Source organism: Lingula anatina, chromosome 3 (assembly GCF_051362555.1).
Source record: "Lingula anatina isolate TDL-2025a chromosome 3, LinAna3.0, whole genome shotgun sequence".
NCBI classification, from domain to species: Eukaryota; Metazoa; Brachiopoda; class Lingulata; order Lingulida; family Lingulidae; genus Lingula; species Lingula anatina.
The window spans coordinates 30,274,314-30,294,167 of NC_141769.1; the positions used below are offsets into that span (position 1 = coordinate 30,274,314).

Sequence of the window (19,854 nt, forward strand, 5' to 3'; positions counted from 1 at the left end):
CCGTTCTTTCTCACACAGTGATTAAGAAATAGCATCGAAGTTTTCAGTATGTATTCCAAATCAACATACATGTGCAAATTCTTCCATCATACTATTCGTATACAAAATTTTTAAAATCATCATCCTACTTTCACACACATGCACACCATGCACGCACACACACACACATACAAACACCTACCTTAATGCACATGCACAAAGAAAACGGCAAGGTACAGCCAATGAGAAGGTAGGAGATCCCCATTAGAATGTAACCACAGCAACCAATGCTCCCTCCATCATCAGGACCTGGAAAACAGACAAAACATGTGTCAGGCTAGAAAGAAGTTTGTAGAACTTTCAAAATCATTTTGGGTTGTTGAGTTGAGATGCTTCTCAGCGAATTTGAAAAAAATTTGAAATACCTGCAATCCCTCAAAAGTTTGCAATTGGTTCTAGGACAGACTACCTTTACTTTTATGGTTTCCACGATGTTATCTAGTTGCAAACAGCACTGTACAAAACAATATGTCCAGAATTTATGTGTCTGGTTACATAATGCAATTTACAGAGATATGTATGAGGAGAGAGAGGTACACGATGTATAATATAATATAATATAATATAATATATGTATAATTTTATTTCATATTTTTTATCTATTTCACTTATTCTTTAATTGGTTTATTTTATAATTTCATTTATGCATCTTTTATTATTATTATTATTATTATTATTATTATTATTATTATTATTAATGACTAGCACCAAGCAACCCTGATACATAAAAGCTTGAAGCAGGGACTCCAAAGTAGCTGAATATTTCATCAACAGTTTAATGTAAATTATAACAATCCATTTGAAATCAAATTACTATTTCAGAACTTCCACTTCAAAGGGAAGTATATTAAACCCTTTGGTTATTTAATTACCTAAATAATAATTCCACACAATTATCAAAGAGCCACATCTACATGGTAACAAACATGCCTACAAACTTTTTCCAAATATTTTCCCTCTTAACATTTCTTTTGAAGAAATGTACACATGCACAACAGACTTGAAACTTTTTTTTTTACCCACCATCTACTTTCTTGTCCATTACACAACATAAATTCTCCTCATAGACACATTCTATTTAAGTAACAGATCATCCTTATTAACCTAGCTATCCTCATCTTTCATTGAAATAAAGAAATGATTTTTATAATGTCAAGCAAATCACCATTTAATGCAAAATGGTATCTAGCTGTTTCATGGACAATATCCCTGGGGTATAAATACATGTAGTTTAAAACAGATATATCTTACTAAAATTATGCGCAGTCCTTTTATAAGCTGGCTCTTTTCCATTCACGACTGTCTCCAACGCAATATCTGTGCTCTCTGCTGCCATTACTGTAATTTACTAGATGAACTAAAATATTTAATATATCTTCAAAGGTCCTTGGAACTTGAATAAACCCTATGAAGTCGACTAAATTCAATCTGCCACAGAAATGACAGCTGCAGGAATCCTCCGTGCCTCTCTCTGTCTATATCACCAGTACAGTGATGGCCGATTATTCACCGATTATTTGATTCCAGGAAATTTGTAATATTGTTCCAAGTAGCATATAGCTCCCAGGCAACTTCCACACAAGATCTGCTGCAATGTCTTCTTGGATTGTGTAGTCTAGTGTGAAGAATTTCCGCAAGAATCTGGTCTCAAGCTCCCAAATATCTCTGGCAGATAAAAACAAGGAATCCAGCAACAATCACGCCAACAAAAAGCCTCACAAATGCTGTCAGCTTGTCAGTTAACATAAGAACTCTCCAATTTGTGCGACCTTCAGTAAGACTCGATATTTATACAAATGAGCTCCTGGGAAGAAACATTAATGCTGAAATATGCACATGCACTGACTGAGGCTGCAATAGCACTTGCCAGTACTAGCAATCAATCCTTCAGTTCTTGGAGTTCAGAAGTTCCCACATTGCCCTGTATAACATCTGTAACCTACAGGTAGCTTACTGCACAGACAAACCTCCTGTTGGGCTGGGATTAACAATGTTTTTGCAACATTAACAGTAACATATCTTACAGCATCAGGCAAGATTTCGCACAGTAGAGACTAAATGCAAAGCTTCTGACAGGGCCTAACAGGTAACCCTTTTTCTCTCCTTTTCAATCAAGGCAAATCATTAACACCCATCCCGACAGTGAACAGGATAAGGTTCACACAGTGAGCCGTAGATTGAGAGGGTTTCTAAAACCTGGACATTATTATCATTTAACTCTCATACCTGTGCTGCATACGGTAACTACTCTAATATTTCCAACACTTCACATTCATTCCATTTCTTATTCTTTGGGCGCATTCCCAATGAAACTATCGTGCTATATAGATCGATCTAACTTGTGGGGACTCTCACTGAATGTTATTAGATTAATACACCCCCTTCTGTCGTTAAGTAGAATACAGAAAAGCTGGTGATCATACGAGTATGTTGGAAACAAGAGGAGGCGTGCAAATCTACTAATCTGATTGCATTCAGCGAGAGTCCCCACGACGTTGGATCGATCTATGTGGGCCAATAGTTTCACTGGGAATGAGCCCTTATTTAAGTTACAAAAACTTACTAGAATCTGACAAGAACCTAAGAGACTTCTCAGAAGTTTTCAATATATATATATATATATATATATATATATATATATATATATATATATATATATATTTTTTTTTTTTACTTATTTATATACCCTTGCACTTCTTTTAAAAATATTGCTGTAGGAAACATTTTTCCAGTTCACTGAGAATGATACTCATGATTTGATATGATGATAATATTCATGTGCAATTTTCTCTGTGGATCAATGGAAAGCACAATGCTAAGACTGTATCGAATAAAACCAGTATATGCTATCGACATATGAACATTCAACTGGTCATTATGTAGCTGCTTTACACACACATTTGCACACATACACATACAGTCACACACACACACACACACACACACACACACACACACACACACACAGGCATACACAAACAAACACATGTGCATACATATACACATAGACATGGACATACACACACATATGCATACAGACACAGGCACACAATTACATGTTTGGTCTTAAAAAGCTGGGCTAAAATGCTAAAATGATTGAATTCAGACAATTTACTACAGGTGGAGATAATAAGCACATTTAATTGGCCACAAAATTAATTCAAGACAAATATTGTCATCCTTCCACTTCTACTTCCCTCAGTTCACTTACTTCCAACATCTCTGCTGTATTTTACCCTGCTTCCCCTATTATCTGCCATATTTACTTTAACGATTTCTGCTAAAATATTCCTAAAAAAACTCCACGTGTAGGTTTCTCTTTAAACAGGTGCCAATATGAAGTCACTTTTGCTTTGTTTATCTTTTAAGTGTATGACCAAAGTGGAATTTTAAACACACGTGACAATGGACTCAGATATCACATGACCCAAATCTACCGGGATAAGAGATATTTACACAGGAGTTAAATCAACAACCACAAGGTATGCTGATCAGAAGCCATGTGACTGTGAGTTTATCAGTTAATCCGTACCTATACACCCTATGCCCACATTGCTCAATCAAAATTCAGTTTCACCAAATATTTGTCAATAGTCATGTTCTGTTTTGCAATACAGATTTCGAAATGAGGTAGGTAAGACCAGTACATGATGCTTCCCATGTGCTACAACAGGTCTTGTTTTACCAAAGGTTATATTTGGGGTAGGGAGGATGGGGTGAAACACTTTTCAATTATCACCCCCCCCCCCTCCTTTATCATATATATTCAATAAAAATTGTATATATAACCGAGAAACGAGAGATGATAGAAAAAAATTAAATAAAGAACAACTGAATAATTTTCAATTCTAAAATAACATGCCAAACAACGGTGGAAAATGCACAATTTGACAAAATAACAGTTCTAGCTCATTGCTGTACACAGTTTGTCTTTTTTGTACTTCCTGACCCTTATATACCCATACAATCTCTGTTTCTCTCTCTCTCTCTCTCTCTCTCTCTCTCTCTCTCTCTCTCTCTCTCTCACACACACACACACACTTGACTATGGGACTTACTTCCACTTTACTACGTAGGCTAAACTCTGTGGCTACTTTTAAAAGGGAACTCAAGACTTACTTTAAAAAAAAATTCAATAGAATTTTTATAATCAATTTTTTTAAGCAAGTGATAAAGTAGCATTTTTTATCATTTCTTTTACTAGCCTTTTTTATTATTTATTCACCTTACATTCTACAGTCTACTGAACAAATCTGAATTTAGACTCAAATATTATTAATAACAGTACTATTATTTATCATTAATCATTTATCAAATGGTCTGTCAAAAATGAAAGCTGTGAGAAAACTAGAGGATCAGAGAGGCGATACCGCCTCCGAATATTGTACCACCAGCTGGAGCAAGCGCATTCGTATAGACCCCCACATACACAAAATAAGAGACACAGCCACCAGTCTTATGCTTGACAAGCTATAAAAATGCAATCAACAAGAATTTTCAAAATACGCAAAAAATATATACAACTTAAAATGGTACAATCAAAATTAAGTTCATCGTAAGGTAGGTCAAAGGTCAATTTCAAGGTCACAGAAAATTGCCAGTATATGACTTCCTATTCAACTTCAATAATAACTATGGACCTATCTCTGCCAGGTTTGGAGTTAAAAGAGAAAGAAATTAGCAGAGTTCAGTTCATGATTATAAGTAGGTCAAAGGTCAATTTCAAGGCCACACTTAGATTGCCAGTATATGACTTCCTATTCAAGTTCAATAGTAACTATGGACCTATCTCTGCCAGTTTTGGAAATAAAAGGGAACCAAAATTTGCAAAGTTCAATTCATGATAAAAAGTAGGTCAAAGGTCAATTTCAAGGTCACATTTAGATTGCCAGTATATGACTTCCTATTCAAGTTCAAAAGTAACTATGGACCTATCTCTGCCAGTTGTGGAGATAAAAGGGAACCAAAATTTGCAAAGTTCAACTCATGGTGAAAAGTAGGTCAAAGGTCAATTTCAAAGTCACATTTAGATTGCCAGTATATGACTTCCTATTCAACTTCAATAGTAACTATGGACCTATCTCTGCCAGTTTTGGAGATATAAGGGACTAAATGTTATAATTTTGGAGTTACCATGTGCCATAAATTTCCTACGGAAAAAATTAATAAAAATAAAGAAAAGGTCATTTTGGTCAAAATTCTTGAAATGGGAGGTGCTCTGAAGTTCCAGATGTTCTAATTTGATGAAATAATGTCATTTTTGACCACAAGTTGTCTGCTTTGCCAAGCCTTATTCCGGAGTTCAAAATTTATTATCCATTACTGTACTGCACATTTTGCTTTAACCACCAATATGTACTTTTTGATACAGCGTAACTTTGGAGATAAAAGGGAAGCAAAATTTGCAAAGTTCAGTTCATGGTGAAAAGTAGGCCAAAGGTCAATTTTAGAGTCACATTTAGATTGCCAGTATATGACTTCCTATTCAACTTCAATAGTAACTATGGACCTATCTCTGCCAGTTTTGGAGATAAAAGGGAAGCAAAATTTGCAAAGTTCAGTTCATGGTGAAAAGTAGGTCAAAGGTCAATTTCAAGGTCACAGTAAGGTTGCCAGTATATGACTTCATATTCAAGTTCAATAGAAAGTATGGACCTATCTCTGCCAGTTTTGGAGATAAAAGGAAGGCAAAATTTGCAAAGTTCAGTTCATGGTGAAAAGTAGGTCAAAGGTCAATTTCAAGGTCACAGTAAGATTGCCAGTACATGACTTCCTATTCAACTTCAATAGTAACTATGGACTTATCTCTGCCAGTTTTGGAGATATAAGGGACTAAATGTTATAATTTTGTAGTTACCATAATGTGCCATAAATTTCCTATGGAAAAAATTAATAAAAATAAAGAAAAGGTCATTTTGGTAAAAATTCTTGAAATGGGAGGTGCTCTGAAGTTCCAGATGTTCAAATTTGATGAAATAATGTCATTTTCGACCACAAGTTGCCTGCTTTGCCAAGCCTTATGTTTTATTTTTCCGGAGTTCAAAATTTATTATCCATTACCGTACAGCACATTTTGCTTTAACCACCAAAATGTACTTTTTGATACAGCGTAACTTTGGAGATAAAAGGGAAGCAAAATTTGCAAAGTTCAGTTCATTATGAAAAGTAGGTCAAAGGTCAATTTCAAGGTCACAGAAAGATTGCCAGTATATGACTTCCTATTCAAGTTCAATAGTAACTATGGACCTATCTCTGCCAGTTTTGGAGATAAAAGGGAACCAAAATTTGCAAAGTTCAATTCATGATAAAAAGTAGGTCAAAGGTCAATTTCAAGGTCACATTTAGATTGCCAGTATATGACTTCCTATTCAACTTCAATAGAAACTATGGACCTATCTCTGCCAGGTTTGGAGTTAAAAGAGAAAGAAATTAGCAGAGTTCAGTTCATGGTGAAAAGTAGATCAAAGGTCAATTTTAAGGTCACATTTAGATTGCCAGTATATGACTTCCTATTCAACTTCAATAGTGACTATGGACCTATCTCTGCTAGTTTTGGAGATAAAAGGGAAGCAAAATTTCCAAAGTTCAGTTCATGGTGAAAAGTAGGTCAAAGGTCAATTTCAAGGTCACATTTAGATTGCCAGTATATGACTTCATATTCAAGTTCAATAGAAACTATGGACCTATCTCTGCCAGTTTTGGAGATAAAAGGGAGGCAAAATTTGCAAAGTTCAGTTCATTATGAAAAGTAGGTCAAAGGTCAATTTCAAGGTCACAGAAAGATTGCCAGTATATGACTTCCTATTCAAGTTCAATAGTAACTATGGACCTATCTCTGCCAGTTTTGGAGATAAAAGGGAACCAAAATTTGCAAAGTTCAATTCATGATAAAAAGTAGGTCAAAGGTCAATTTCAAGGTCACATTTAGATTGCCAGTATATGACTTCCTATTCAACTTCAATAGAAACTATGGACCTATCTCTGCCAGGTTTGGAGTTAAAAGAGAAAGAAATTAGCAGAGTTCAGTTCATGGTGAAAAGTAGATCAAAGGTCAATTTTAAGGTCACATTTAGATTGCCAGTATATGACTTCCTATTCAACTTCAATAGTGACTATGGACCTATCTCTGCTAGTTTTGGAGATAAAAGGGAAGCAAAATTTCCAAAGTTCAGTTCATGGTGAAAAGTAGGTCAAAGGTCAATTTCAAGGTCACATTTAGATTGCCAGTATATGACTTCATATTCAAGTTCAATAGAAACTATGGACCTATCTCTGCCAGTTTTGGAGATAAAAGGGAGGCAAAATTTGCAAAGTTCAGTTCATGGTGAAAAGTAGGTCAAAGGTCAATTTTAAGGTCACATTTAGATTGCCAGTATATGACTTCCTATTCAACTTCAATAGTAACTATGGACCTATCTCTGCCAGTTTTGGAGATAAAAGGGTAGCAAAATTTGCAAAGTTCAATTTATGGTGAAAAGTAGGTCAAAGGTCAATTTCAAGGTCACAGTAAGATTGCCAGTATATGACTTCCTATTCAACTTCAATAGTAACTATGGACCTATCTCTGCCAGTTTTGGAGATATAAGGGACTAAATGTTATAATTTCGGAGTTACCTTAATGTGCCATAAATTTCCTACAGAAAAAATTAATTAAAATAAAGAAAAGGTCATTTTGGTAAAAATTCTTGAAATGGGAGGTGCTCTGAAGTTCCAGAAGTTCAAATTTGATGAAATAATGTCATTTTTGACCACAAGTTGTCTGCTTTGCCAAGCCTTATGTTTTATTTTTCCAGAGTTCAAAATTTATTATCCATTACCGTACTGCACATTTTGCTTTCACCACCAATATGTACTTTTTGATACAGCATAACTCGAAAACCGTATGGAATACAAAAAAACGGAGACCACCTCCAGTGTTGGGCTTTACATGCTCTACAAAATGCAAAAAAGAATGGGTCTCTAGCATTAACGGTTCCCGAATTAGAGACAGTTTTCAGTTTCGGTATCTTATGGCCGCTACACCTGTGAAAATGCACCGATTGACCCCAAATTCACACAGATGAAAGATGACCTGAAGGGTAACATTTTCCAATAATATTATTGGTTAAGTCTGTGTGGTGTCTGAATAACAGCGCAAATAATTTTTTTTTCCTAAAAAAATTCATTTTTTTGAAAATTTTTGCCCGTTTGACCTTGAAATAAAGGTCAAAGGTCAAATCCAAGGGCATATTTGAAATCTACACATATGACTTTTGGAAAGCCGTCTGTAGAAATTTTTCCCATAATTCCTTCCGTAGGGTAGATAATTAGCATTTAATTTTGCCATTTTTGGACAAGGGTGCATTGCAATGAGTGCCACACCTAGACCCCAATACCGACAAAGCCCAAATTTTACGTGGAACGAGTTGAGATTATAGGTGACCTAAATCCAAGAGATGGGTATGGGGGCCCTTACCGTCTAGGAGGAGAAGCGGTAACGGTAACATGCCGGCGGAGCCGGCGGAGCCGGCGGAGCCGCAGGAGCCGGCGGAGCCGGCGGAACGGACCGGACGGGACTAAAACCATGTGTACCGCCAGCGCTAACGCTGGTGGTACAATAATTAAGGGCTGTAAGAGAGCACCAGCACTGATATATAGTACCCATGCCTGCTACTTCAAATACATTCTCATAGTGCCAGTTATGACAGAAACATTACAAAACCAGAATTAAACTTTTCAGCCCTGTGATGATGAGGATTCATAAACACCAGTAGCTCACGAAAGGTCTTCCTCCAATCGACTCAGGAACTACCATTAATTACAATGATTTATATAACAATAAGGAGACCTTATACTAATTAACCCATGTGCTGAACATTTTGATGTCTTCTGCTCAAAGACTGGATTCTGACTTGATGTGCTTTGATCATATTCCACTTCAACCTTAGATGTAATCACTCAATTTAATGCCAGTCCAGCCTTTTTTTCTCAGTGTTGATAGCTTAATTTGCAGGTGCAATGAAAATGTACAATATATGCTAATCTCTTCCAAGAAAGGCTAATACTAGTCAAGAAAGACTCAGGCTTGGATTTAAATACCTGAACAACTTTGAACTCTAATCTTTTTCAATGGTTTTCTGTAAAAGCCTTTGCAAATGTGTGTTTTAAAAACTTCTTAGCTGTGCAACCTAACTTTTATGTCAACCAAGAGGTTCTTTATATAAGTCAAAGACTAAGCTATGACAAGAAATATAAGCTGTCGTATCAATAGATATTTAAGACTGAATTTCGCAACAATGAGTGAGATCAGCACATGCTTTTAACTTAATTATATACATGCACATGTATGTGACATATTCCTTTCATGCAACTTGCATAAATGTAATCAGTTTTGGTCAACAGCAGTGAACTGTTGTGCATGTTTAAAAGTGTTTCATAAACATAAAACAAATGAATGGTAAATTTTCAAGTTTTAAAAAAATACAGGCTAAATAATGATAGAAAATGTATAATTTTGGAAAATATCACATTTACTGTTATACACAGTTTGTCGTCTTGTACTTCTTGACCTCTACATTTACTCTCTCTCTCTCTCACACACACACACACACACATACCCACATACACACTTTACTGATTAGATTACCCCCCCAAAAAACTCTTCAGTACATGTTGCAACTGAGTTATATGTTATATGTAAAAATACCTTTAAAAAAACGGATCAAATGAAGTTCACACATTCAAAAAATAAAACTTAGGAAAAGGTTTATAAGCACATATATATCACTCCTCAGGTAGTTTTATCCCTAGCCTAAGTGGAAATAAATAACCTTTCTGTGTTCCAAATAATGAAAAATCATGTACAAATAGGTGAGAATATAACGTATAACAATGAGAAGATTATATATACTAACCCATTTGATGAACATTTTGCTGTCTTCTGTGCAGAGCCTTCTGACTTGATGTGCTTTGATCATACTCCATTTCTATTTCAACCTTAGACATGAACAGTCTCTCACTTCAATGCCAGTCCCTTTCTTTCCTGGTGTGATGATGGCTCTATTTGCAGGTGCAATGAAAATGTACAACACTAATCTCTCCCAGGCTTAAAAGAAAGAGTTACGCTGAGCTTTGACTACCTGAACAGCCTTGAACTATGACCTTTTTCAATGGCTTTACATAAATGCCTAATGCAAATGTTTGTTGCTTAGCTATGCTACCCACCCGAATGTCAACCTAGCTTCTTTAAATAACCTTGTGACAAGAAAGATAAGCTTTAATAACAATAGATGTGTAATATGCTGGCTTTCGCAACAATCAATGAGGTCAGCATTATGCTGTAAACACATACATGCACACACACACATACCTGTGCATTCCTTCCATGCAGTTTACACAAATAAGTTATAATTTTTGGTCAACTATTTCCAATTTTAACAGGGAGTATACCTGATTGACAAGTTTATAGCCTGCATGGTTATCAAGAAAGACATTTTAAACTAAATGCCCCCCCCCCCCCCAACGTTCTGACATGTTCAGTTAATCAACAGCCGCTCAAACAGAAGATAATTAATTGCCAAAGCACACTCCCCTTGTAGTTTAATTACAAAACACCTTCAGACACATTGGTTTTGAAAGACACATCAATGTCAGTCACTCATGTAGTCCTTAATAAATAAAACGCTGATCAACACTTGGCTCTACCAGTTGAGAGGTTTTAGAAAGACTTCATACCTTCTTACGCTCCAAATGTTAACAACAATGCAATGCAATGCAGTCAAAGAATGCTAAAGACTTTGTTTACTTAGGAAGTATCATGTCTTTGATACACATGTCAATTATTCCAGAAAGTTTGCTCCTCTCTAAAAATAAATTTGTATTTAACAATGGTTCAGGGAGAGCATGGACTGAAGAATACTTAAAATGAACTACGATATTCTGAAAACAAAGTGTATTCAAACTACTTTCAGCAACTTTTTTATAATTAATTCAAATCAATTTGGATATGAAACATGTATAGCATCTAGGATTTAGATTAATAAAACAAGGACATTTTCTAAATATATAACAGAATAGTATAAATTAAATTGAAATGTGACAAAAAGGGTTTATGCTCTTCAGATACCCGTTCTCTCTGATTTTGGGATACTCAATGTAAAATGAAAATAGCTTTTTAATCAGCTCTCAAAAATTCAAGAAGAATTTATAAAATTGCAGTAGTTGTGACATCACAGCAACCAATTCTGCCCTAGGTGCTCTGCAGTAAAGGCCTGCAGTTCCAACAAAAGAACCACTGTTGAAAGTTAGTCAACATACTTTTGAGTTTACTTTGCTCAGAAATAAACCAGACACGGTCTACTTAAGTGTGTTTTGGTTTTGTTTAACAAAGAATAAAAAACAGTTTTTGCACAATTAATCATTTTTTAAATAATTTTTCAAATTTCTACTGTATCAATGCAGTGGAGTAATTTTTTCAGTCATGAATAATGTTAAGACTGGTTTTTCATATTAACCCGAATTTCAAAGGGTGGCAGCAAATAGGACTTGAGTGACTGGTACTATGGTGCAAAAACACTCAGTTTTGTCTAAAAATTATTTCAAGATAAACTTAATACAAACTTTTTCAACCCACACTTTTAAGAATCTGAATGTCTACTCTTTCAACTTCTCAAAACACCAGTGGTGAGGACTACATTTATAAATGCATGTATCGCATGTATTAATAGCGATCGTTGCCAAAGAAGTCTGTGAGATTGGTCTACCTTCAAATCAGTGTTTTCCTTTTGCCATGCTGCTTGTGTATAAGCAGTAAATCATCCATTTCAGTGTCTAAGAAATCCATAAATTATTTAATTAATAATTTATAATATTAATGAAGTTAATTAATATCAGTGATTGTCTTGTTTGTAATATATGCACAGTTACTACACGCAACATTTATCCAAGTTGAAGAATGTAAGCGTTAAGCCATAAGAAAATCAGAATTGCTAATGTACTTTTCTTTCTCTTTTATTTATTGCCTATTGCCTTAAGGAAACCTCAACCCTTTACACATTCAGACGTAACATAAATACTTCAAAATAAATTCTGCTTAATTAACCTCTTTAACTATAACTAAGCTATTAAAAGTAACTGAAATCATTTAAGCAAGCAAGCCACCATACTACACACCCAATTCCATTCATCAATACAGAAATTACGTGTATCGATCAGAGACCATTAATTCTGCCCTGAATTCTTGATAGCTTTCTCCCCTTCTTTAATTAACAGTTCCTTATACACTCTTTCTTGCAGGTAATTCCACTGATGAGTTTGATAAAACAGACCTAGTATAGCTTGGCTTCATGCCCATTCTGTGTTGTATACCCTGCCTCCTCTGTACTTGCATATGTAGTCCTCTATAAATGGAATACCTTTTGCATTCCACGTGATTGGTCTTATTTTTCTAGCATGATACGTTATTTGAGCCCAATATTCTGCATGAAACTTGATTCAGGAATTCTTGGTGATTGACCTGAATATATCTAAAATATTTGTTATTGGTGATTGAGCTGTTTTAATTCTTGGTGATTGGTGATTAAGGGGGGGGGGGGGTATTCCCTACCTTCTTTTATAGCACCCAAGGCCAGTATTGCAATGTCTCCAGCTTTTTATAGCCAACCTTACAGATATGCTAAAAACTTTTTTTTAAAGCCAGATATAATTGGACTTGCTAGATTGAAGGATTTTTGACCTTAAATTTTTTACTGGTTCTTGAAAACTCCTCCATGACAGGAAAGACTGACACTTTCAGCATGTCTGATATTCTGTGTGTTGATACATGTAATACAGACCAGTGAAACTGCTCTCAGAGAGTGTATTGACATAGACTATACATAGGAACCTTCACCCAAAACATCCACATATCTCTCCTACACAGTAGCACAGCGTACCACAATTTTACAATAAATCAATGTGACATCCATTACTCTCCTCTCTGTAGCCGGCTGGTTATCTACCCAGTCCACTCAGTCCAAGACAGACACTTTTCAGGAGTAAGGACCCATTCCCAATGAAACTACTGTTCTGCGTAAATTGATCCAGCTTTGCAGGGACTCTTGTGAATGCAATCAGATTGACAAATTAACATGCCTCTTTTTTGTTTTTTCTGAAAATTATATGGAGTATAATTTTAAATGAATAATTTCAGACCAAATATGCAATGTATTTCAATTATCTACCATCTGTTCTAGATAATGAAGTGTTTTCATCCTGAGTGTTTTGGTATGTTGCCAGTGTTTTGGTATCTTCCCTCTAGTTGTTTTATTGCTGCCTTTGTGACAAGCTCTAGAAGGTAAACTTTTCCTGATGTACTATGCATAGCTACCTTTACACCCAACACAGCTGATTTAGGAGACTTCCTTAGAACCAAACTACATTTCTTGTGCTGTTAAGACATGTCTGAGATCTCTTAATCAGGTGCAATGTATCCATTTCTATCATCTCCATCTCCTCCACTTCACCTTTCAATTACCAGTGGTGAAACCACAGCAAGCCTGAACTTGGAACATGGTCCTGACTTCCTGTGTTTTATTTTTGTGGATTCATAGGTAAAAGCTTTTTATTGTTCGAAATAGCTTGGTTATGCCAGACATCAGTTTATGCTAGCCACTACTGAATTGGAATATAGGAGTGATGAGCTGAACGTGCCCGAATGCCTGTTTTTTGTTTTTAAACGTATATATCTAAAGTAGCTGAATAAACTGATAATTACCATGGCATAAGCTAGGTGGGTTCTGCAAAAAACACTTTTGTGCTTTTTGTGATGTACAATTTATCATTATTCTGCTGTGGGGTGCATGGGAGTGGAGGTGGGGCTACCCCCCCCCCCCCCCCCCCCCAAGAGATATTTTGGGCAGGAATATCTTCAAGTGCAATCAATTCTGACACCTCTACTGAGAAGATTCTCAAGACTTCATATAAATTCTCTCACAATATTATCCCATCATCCTAAGCACAGAACCAACAATAATTGATAAGGGCAAAATAAATGCGCTCGTGAGAACAGTCGCTGAACAGAGTACAAACAATGCTTTGGATATGTTGTTTATTCCTAAGGGCTATCATTCAGCTACTAGTCCTAATGATAACCATTATCAGATATGGTAATGTTCTCTATTGTTTCATGAAGGATAGTGCACCACAGGTCAGGTTCATCATCAATTTACAGATGCAAAATATAGTCTAACTCACGAGGATAATTATTATTTCATTTTATTACCAGTATATACACTTCTGAGCAGGGATTAGGTTATAGCACTGTAGCTAGGATAGTTTTCATTTCCCATTTGGAACACAAACATTTCATCACAAAAGTTCAAATTAGAGGGCCTAATTCCAGGAGTTCTATCTAAAAACGAGATTAAGACCCCATTCCCATAGATTTTTGATTGATCTATCCCTGTGGGGAGTCTCACTAGATTACTGTCAGCTTAGCCAGCTTAAGCGTCTGTCCCGCCTACTAAAAGCTGTAAGGGGGTAATTGACTATGGTGCACGCTCGGCTGACTGCAATTTAGCGTGAACCCCCAGGGAGTTAGGTCGATATAAATCTAAATCTCTGGATCAACCTAAATCTCTGGGAATGCACCCTAAAACTGGGTTCCCATACCTACATCTATCGATCTCCGAGGAGTTTCATGCTATATTGCTTTCAGCTTAAGCGGCTTAGAAGTCTGACACACCTACCAAAGCTGTTAAACGATAGCGTGACAGACATCTAAGCTGCTTAAAATGATTGCAATTAAGCTAGAATCCCCTAGGAGATAGACCTATCCACAGTTAGTACGATAGGGTCTGGGAATGGTACCTTATTTAAATGGTGCTGAACGCAACCAAGTGGAGCAACTGAAGGGGGGAGGGGGAGAAGGAGAGGCATATATTACAGTTATTACAAATGCCTTTATATGGGTCACCACATAAATTCTTCCACTGGCCATTATACTGAATCAATTACCTAAGTGAATTGGCATCTCCCTCTTGGGAATCAGAAAATATGAACAACTACAGAGAAAAGATATATGAATCTCTTCATAGGAGAAGAAAACTGGTAGTCAAATGACTTTTGTCTTCGTGATAAGACAAGATCATTTTTAAAAATAGATAAGATAACAATAATATAATAATCATAATGATAATAAAGACAATTTAATCACATTTATTGCAAGCAAATGAGGCAACATAATTAAGAAAATGATACAAATATAATCCCATCAAGCTTTTTTCAAACTTGAGCTACATGTTAGTCCATGTTTGAATCATGTATTCTTGCATGAAAATAATGAGTTACAAGGGCAGTTGCAGCAATGATAATGGTAACAACAGACACTGCCACATTAATGATGGATATACCGGGTATGTCATACATACACCCAGTGTCTCTCCATAAAAGGCTACATACTGTAACTTGAAATATGCACTTAACGATACCCATCAAACATGTTAAGGGAGAAAGAGGGAATTGAACAAAACCATAGAAATATGGCAACAATTTTTAAATACAATATGCTTCCCAAAAGCCTGATTAAATAAAGAGATTAAGTGCAGTGCCCTACTGTTGATGCAGTATTGGCTTTTTGGGCCGAAAAATTAGAATATTAATAAGCAACCAGAAAAAATATACCATTTTCCGTTTTAGGATGTTCTTTAGCAAATATATCCTGTCTGTTGTTATTATCCAGGCTGTTTATGGATATTTTATCTCTGTGTCATCAGAGTTAATGTCACTCTCCATCCGTTAATTGTGTGTATAATTTTCAAATGTCTGCAGGTGCCCTTGAATACTGATTACAAATTCTTGATAATGTCTTAACCCTCCCAGATAGCAAGCATACGTTGGGCCAACGTTGGGCCAACGTTGCCTTGGTTTACCGTGCAACGTTGGCCCAACGTTGGGTTTCCATCTAAGTGCTCACTTTGGCCAACGGTTGGCTGAACGTCTTTTTAATGCCAACGCATTGCCAACGTATTCCCAACCAAACTGCGTTGGCCCTACATTGGGCCAACTAATAACCAACATTGGTTCAACAATTACCCAACCTGTAACCAACAGTGTATTGACGTTGGTTCTACTTATAACCAACGTCAGTCCAATGATTTCCCAACCAAACTGCGTTGGCCCTACATTGGGCCAACTAATAACCAACATTGGTCCAACAATTTCCCAACCTGTAACCAACAGTGCATTTACGTTGGTTCTACTAAAAACCAACATCAGTCCAACAATAACCCAACAAATAATACAAAAAGACAACAAAGAAAATTTTTATAAAATGTTATAATATTGTATTTAAACATTAATAAGTGTGTCTTATATCAATTGTTACATGATTCACATCAAGAAAAAATATCAACAGTCCTATGACTTTTCACTTATTCCTGGAGTCAAGGCATTTTTCTACTAGTAAAGTCTTTTTTTGCCTCATTTCAATTTTTAAAAATATTTTCATTAAATTGAATTTTAAACCAGAAACCCTTGTTAATGTCAGGTAAGATGCTTTTCATAAGTTACATGTCAAGTCTATAAAATCACAGTCTCTTCCTTCAGGCAAAATCTCAGACATTGTCTCTTTAAAAATCAAGTCAGTGGTCATATGAGTTCAATCTTTGTGTTTTTTCTCTCTTTCCTGTTCTGCACCTGTGTGATCTTTGGCAAAGCACAATTAGTTGGATGTATCCTCAATATATTTGTCTAACCAGTCACAGAAGAGTGTGCTGCACCTACAAATTTAAATATTAAAAACACTTGAAATATAATGCTAGAATTGGTATGGTACATAACATGACTGTACCTCTTCCCCCATCACTGTTTTCATATACAAACTAGTGCTAGTAGGTGTGTATTATATGATAATGTCCCTACCTTTTCTAAGTTAGGCAACAGCCAATATCTTAACTATAAATGTGTGTGTCTTGTGTGCAGTAATTTATAGCGATTTATTTAAATTAGTTCTTACGTGTACACTTGGCAATGAATTCAGTTTTTAGACAACTGTAATGTACCACTAAATTCCACACCATTTAATCATTCCAACAACTCTATCACATAATTTACTGGCCAGGATTCATACAGACACATAAGAACAATTGGCTTCCAAGGACTTTTAAGGCTCTAATTCAAATCATTTTCAATGATTTTTAACTAATGAGGGCAAGTTATACATGAATACAGTTATTTTAAAGTGTACATAACAAAGGAAAAAGGACTCATTTCATTTAAACTTTGTCTTTGTAACACATTGATGATGAAAAGTTGAAAATAAAAGTACAAGTAATGATGTATTAAAATGTAAGGTATACCCCCATCTGTGAATCATTGTCTGTATTCATGTCAATAAACTACAAAGTTTTAAATAATATTTTTACAAAGACAAAATGCTGAAATGCAAACCTTTTTCAAGCCTAATAGCATTTTCAAGTACTTTTCAAAGTTACATTTAAACTAGTCCAAAGTGCTGAACTAAATTTGAACATTTTTCAAGGCTGTATGGATCCTGGTGCATCAGTAAATAATGGGAAAATACACAATTAAAAAGTCACTTACCAGTACATGCTCACTTCTTATCCTGTCTCTTTATCTCTTCATTTCCAATTTCCAAAAAGATGTCTTCTTTTTATATCCAGAAATCAATGCTTTCAGTCGTAATTCTTGCCTCTTCCTTAGAACATTTCTGACCTTCTGGCTTAGATTTTTGAATTGGCTCAACTGACCGCGCGCGCTTAAGACTGTGCTATGTATAGTTATTTGACCTGTTTGAGCAGGCAGTAGGCAAACTGTTTATATCAAACTGACAGTTAAGATAAACACCTGGCTTGTAATGAATCTGGTCCAGTGAAAGTTACCGGTTTACTTTAATCAAAAGTCAATTGATGCTAACTATAAAGTTTAAAATTTATATATTGTACAATTGTACATTATAATAAGATTTCAATCATTTGTCTGATTTCAATAACAATAATAATAATAGCAATAATAAAAAATATGTTTCACAGCATTATTTAAAAATATAAATCTGTTCACTCAATAGAAATGAATAATGTTTCTGTTATAATTAAAATATTTCTGTATTAATTAAAATTGGATACGTTGGCCCAACGTTAGGCCAACATATGCAATAAATATACACACGTTGGCCCAACGTTGGGCCAACGTGAGCATATTGCAGTTATGTTGTGCATATTATGATGTGGTTGGGCCAACGTTGGGCCAACGTATTACTACCAACGCCAACTATGTGCCAACAAACCAACGATTCCCCTACGTTGGCCCAACGTATGCTTGCTATCTGGGCTATATGTAAAATAGCAGACCAGAAGAAATCCCCTCACCCAGGGGAAAGAAGAGCACTTAACACTAAACAAACCAGCTTATAACAACCAGCAAGTTGCATCCTCTAAATGGTTATAAATTTATTAAATGAGTTTGTAAGAATCCAATTCACCCCCCTCCCATTCCCAGCCCTTTGTTGTCTAAACTGAAGAAGTTACATGCTCTCATTAGCAGCCCACCACCTGTCAATGTCATCGATTTCTCCAGTGCAATAACATTACTTAGGTGTATCAATGTCAATGAAAAGGCGATCAAAAAGGACAACAAAACCCGCACGCATCCGACAACCCATAGAACATGATGCTGTTGTACATGTCCAACTACACTGTATTTAGATGCTCTTACTACTAAAATATCACCCTGTGCAAAAACCCAGCTGTGCGTCCCACATGTATTGTAAAGTGGTGGACGCATATAGGCTATTTTTAGCTCTTTGTGTGTTGTAAACAAGCTATGCACATATAGATGAGTCACAGTAATCTTATGTTGTTATTATATCGTCTTCTTCCAAATGCTATGTACTCACCGGTTGTAGTGCGGCCGTGGTATCCACCATTATCAGCCTCACTCTCCATAACTGGTTGAAATTCGCCCTTTTTAGATGCCATAGTATTGCTCTGCTTGCTCGCTGTGTGTGTGGTCGCACAATAAACGTGTTACAATTGTCGATTGACACCCAACCGACACAGTTTCGCTCTCATTGGCAAGAGCAAGGTCTATCGATTATGGCGCTGTTCCAAGAACTGCTACCACTCCACTCACGTCATAAAAGCATTTGAAGGCCTATTCTGCCCTCTTTATTTAGATCTTGGACATAATAATTATTTTGTCCATGTTTAGATCATCCTCTGCGTAATTTTTGTCATTTTAAATTATGTTAAAATCGGAAAATACATATGTTCAGTCAATACATTTAAATGAGAACTCTTATAGCTGTTTTACATGTGCACGTGGCAATAAAATTCTCAGTCTGTAGGCCTACTATTTACTAATTTTACATTTAGTCTTGTCTTGACAGTCAACAAAAAAGAAAAAACAAAATTTCAGTGATATCTCCTTGCATACGGTGACGAAGTACTCTACTTATAAATGCACGTAATTATCTATTTATGTAAACATGCATGATGTTCATTTATATGCTCATTTATTTGTGTAACGGTGGAGTTAGATCTTTATCAAGTATCTCCATAATTATACCTTTTGCGTGAAGGCGAATAAAAAATCTGGATCTGGCAATTCTGATGTCGTTCAATGCAACCTCTCAGGGCCGTAGCCTGAGCAAAATGCCAGGGGGGGCAGTAAGCGGACACGAGGGGGCGAAGCTACCGAGGGGGGAGGGTGTGGTGTGTAAAATTCCAAATTCCAGGGGGGGCAGCTGCCCCCCCTGCCCCCCCGGAGGCTACGGCCCTGCCTCTATATCATTTTTTTCATATAATGACGAATAATTAACCTTTTAATTCTAATCTCTAT

At 35.9% G+C, this 19,854-nt stretch overlaps 1 protein-coding gene across 5 annotated transcripts in view; it reads right to left on the reverse strand.

Annotated features, from left to right (window-relative positions):
• The window catches only part of LOC106175293 (mechanosensory protein 2), a 30,494-nt gene extending 11,352 nt beyond the window's left edge, over positions 1-19,142 (reverse strand). The window contains exons 1-2 of one of the 5 annotated variants that reach the window (XM_087008409.1): positions 18,911-19,142; positions 182-288 (exon numbers count right to left, since the gene is read on the reverse strand). In XM_087008409.1, coding sequence (XP_086864535.1) covers positions 182-288; positions 18,911-18,992 — 189 coding nt within the window. In that variant the 5' untranslated portion in view covers positions 18,993-19,142. Of the gene's footprint in view, positions 1-181; positions 289-1,290; positions 1,747-3,250; positions 3,427-9,932; positions 10,236-18,910 lie in introns of those variants that run through there. The other 4 variants (XM_087008407.1, XM_087008406.1, XM_087008410.1 and 1 more) reach the window with 4 other exon arrangements.
• Positions 19,143-19,854: the final 712 nt, after the last annotated feature.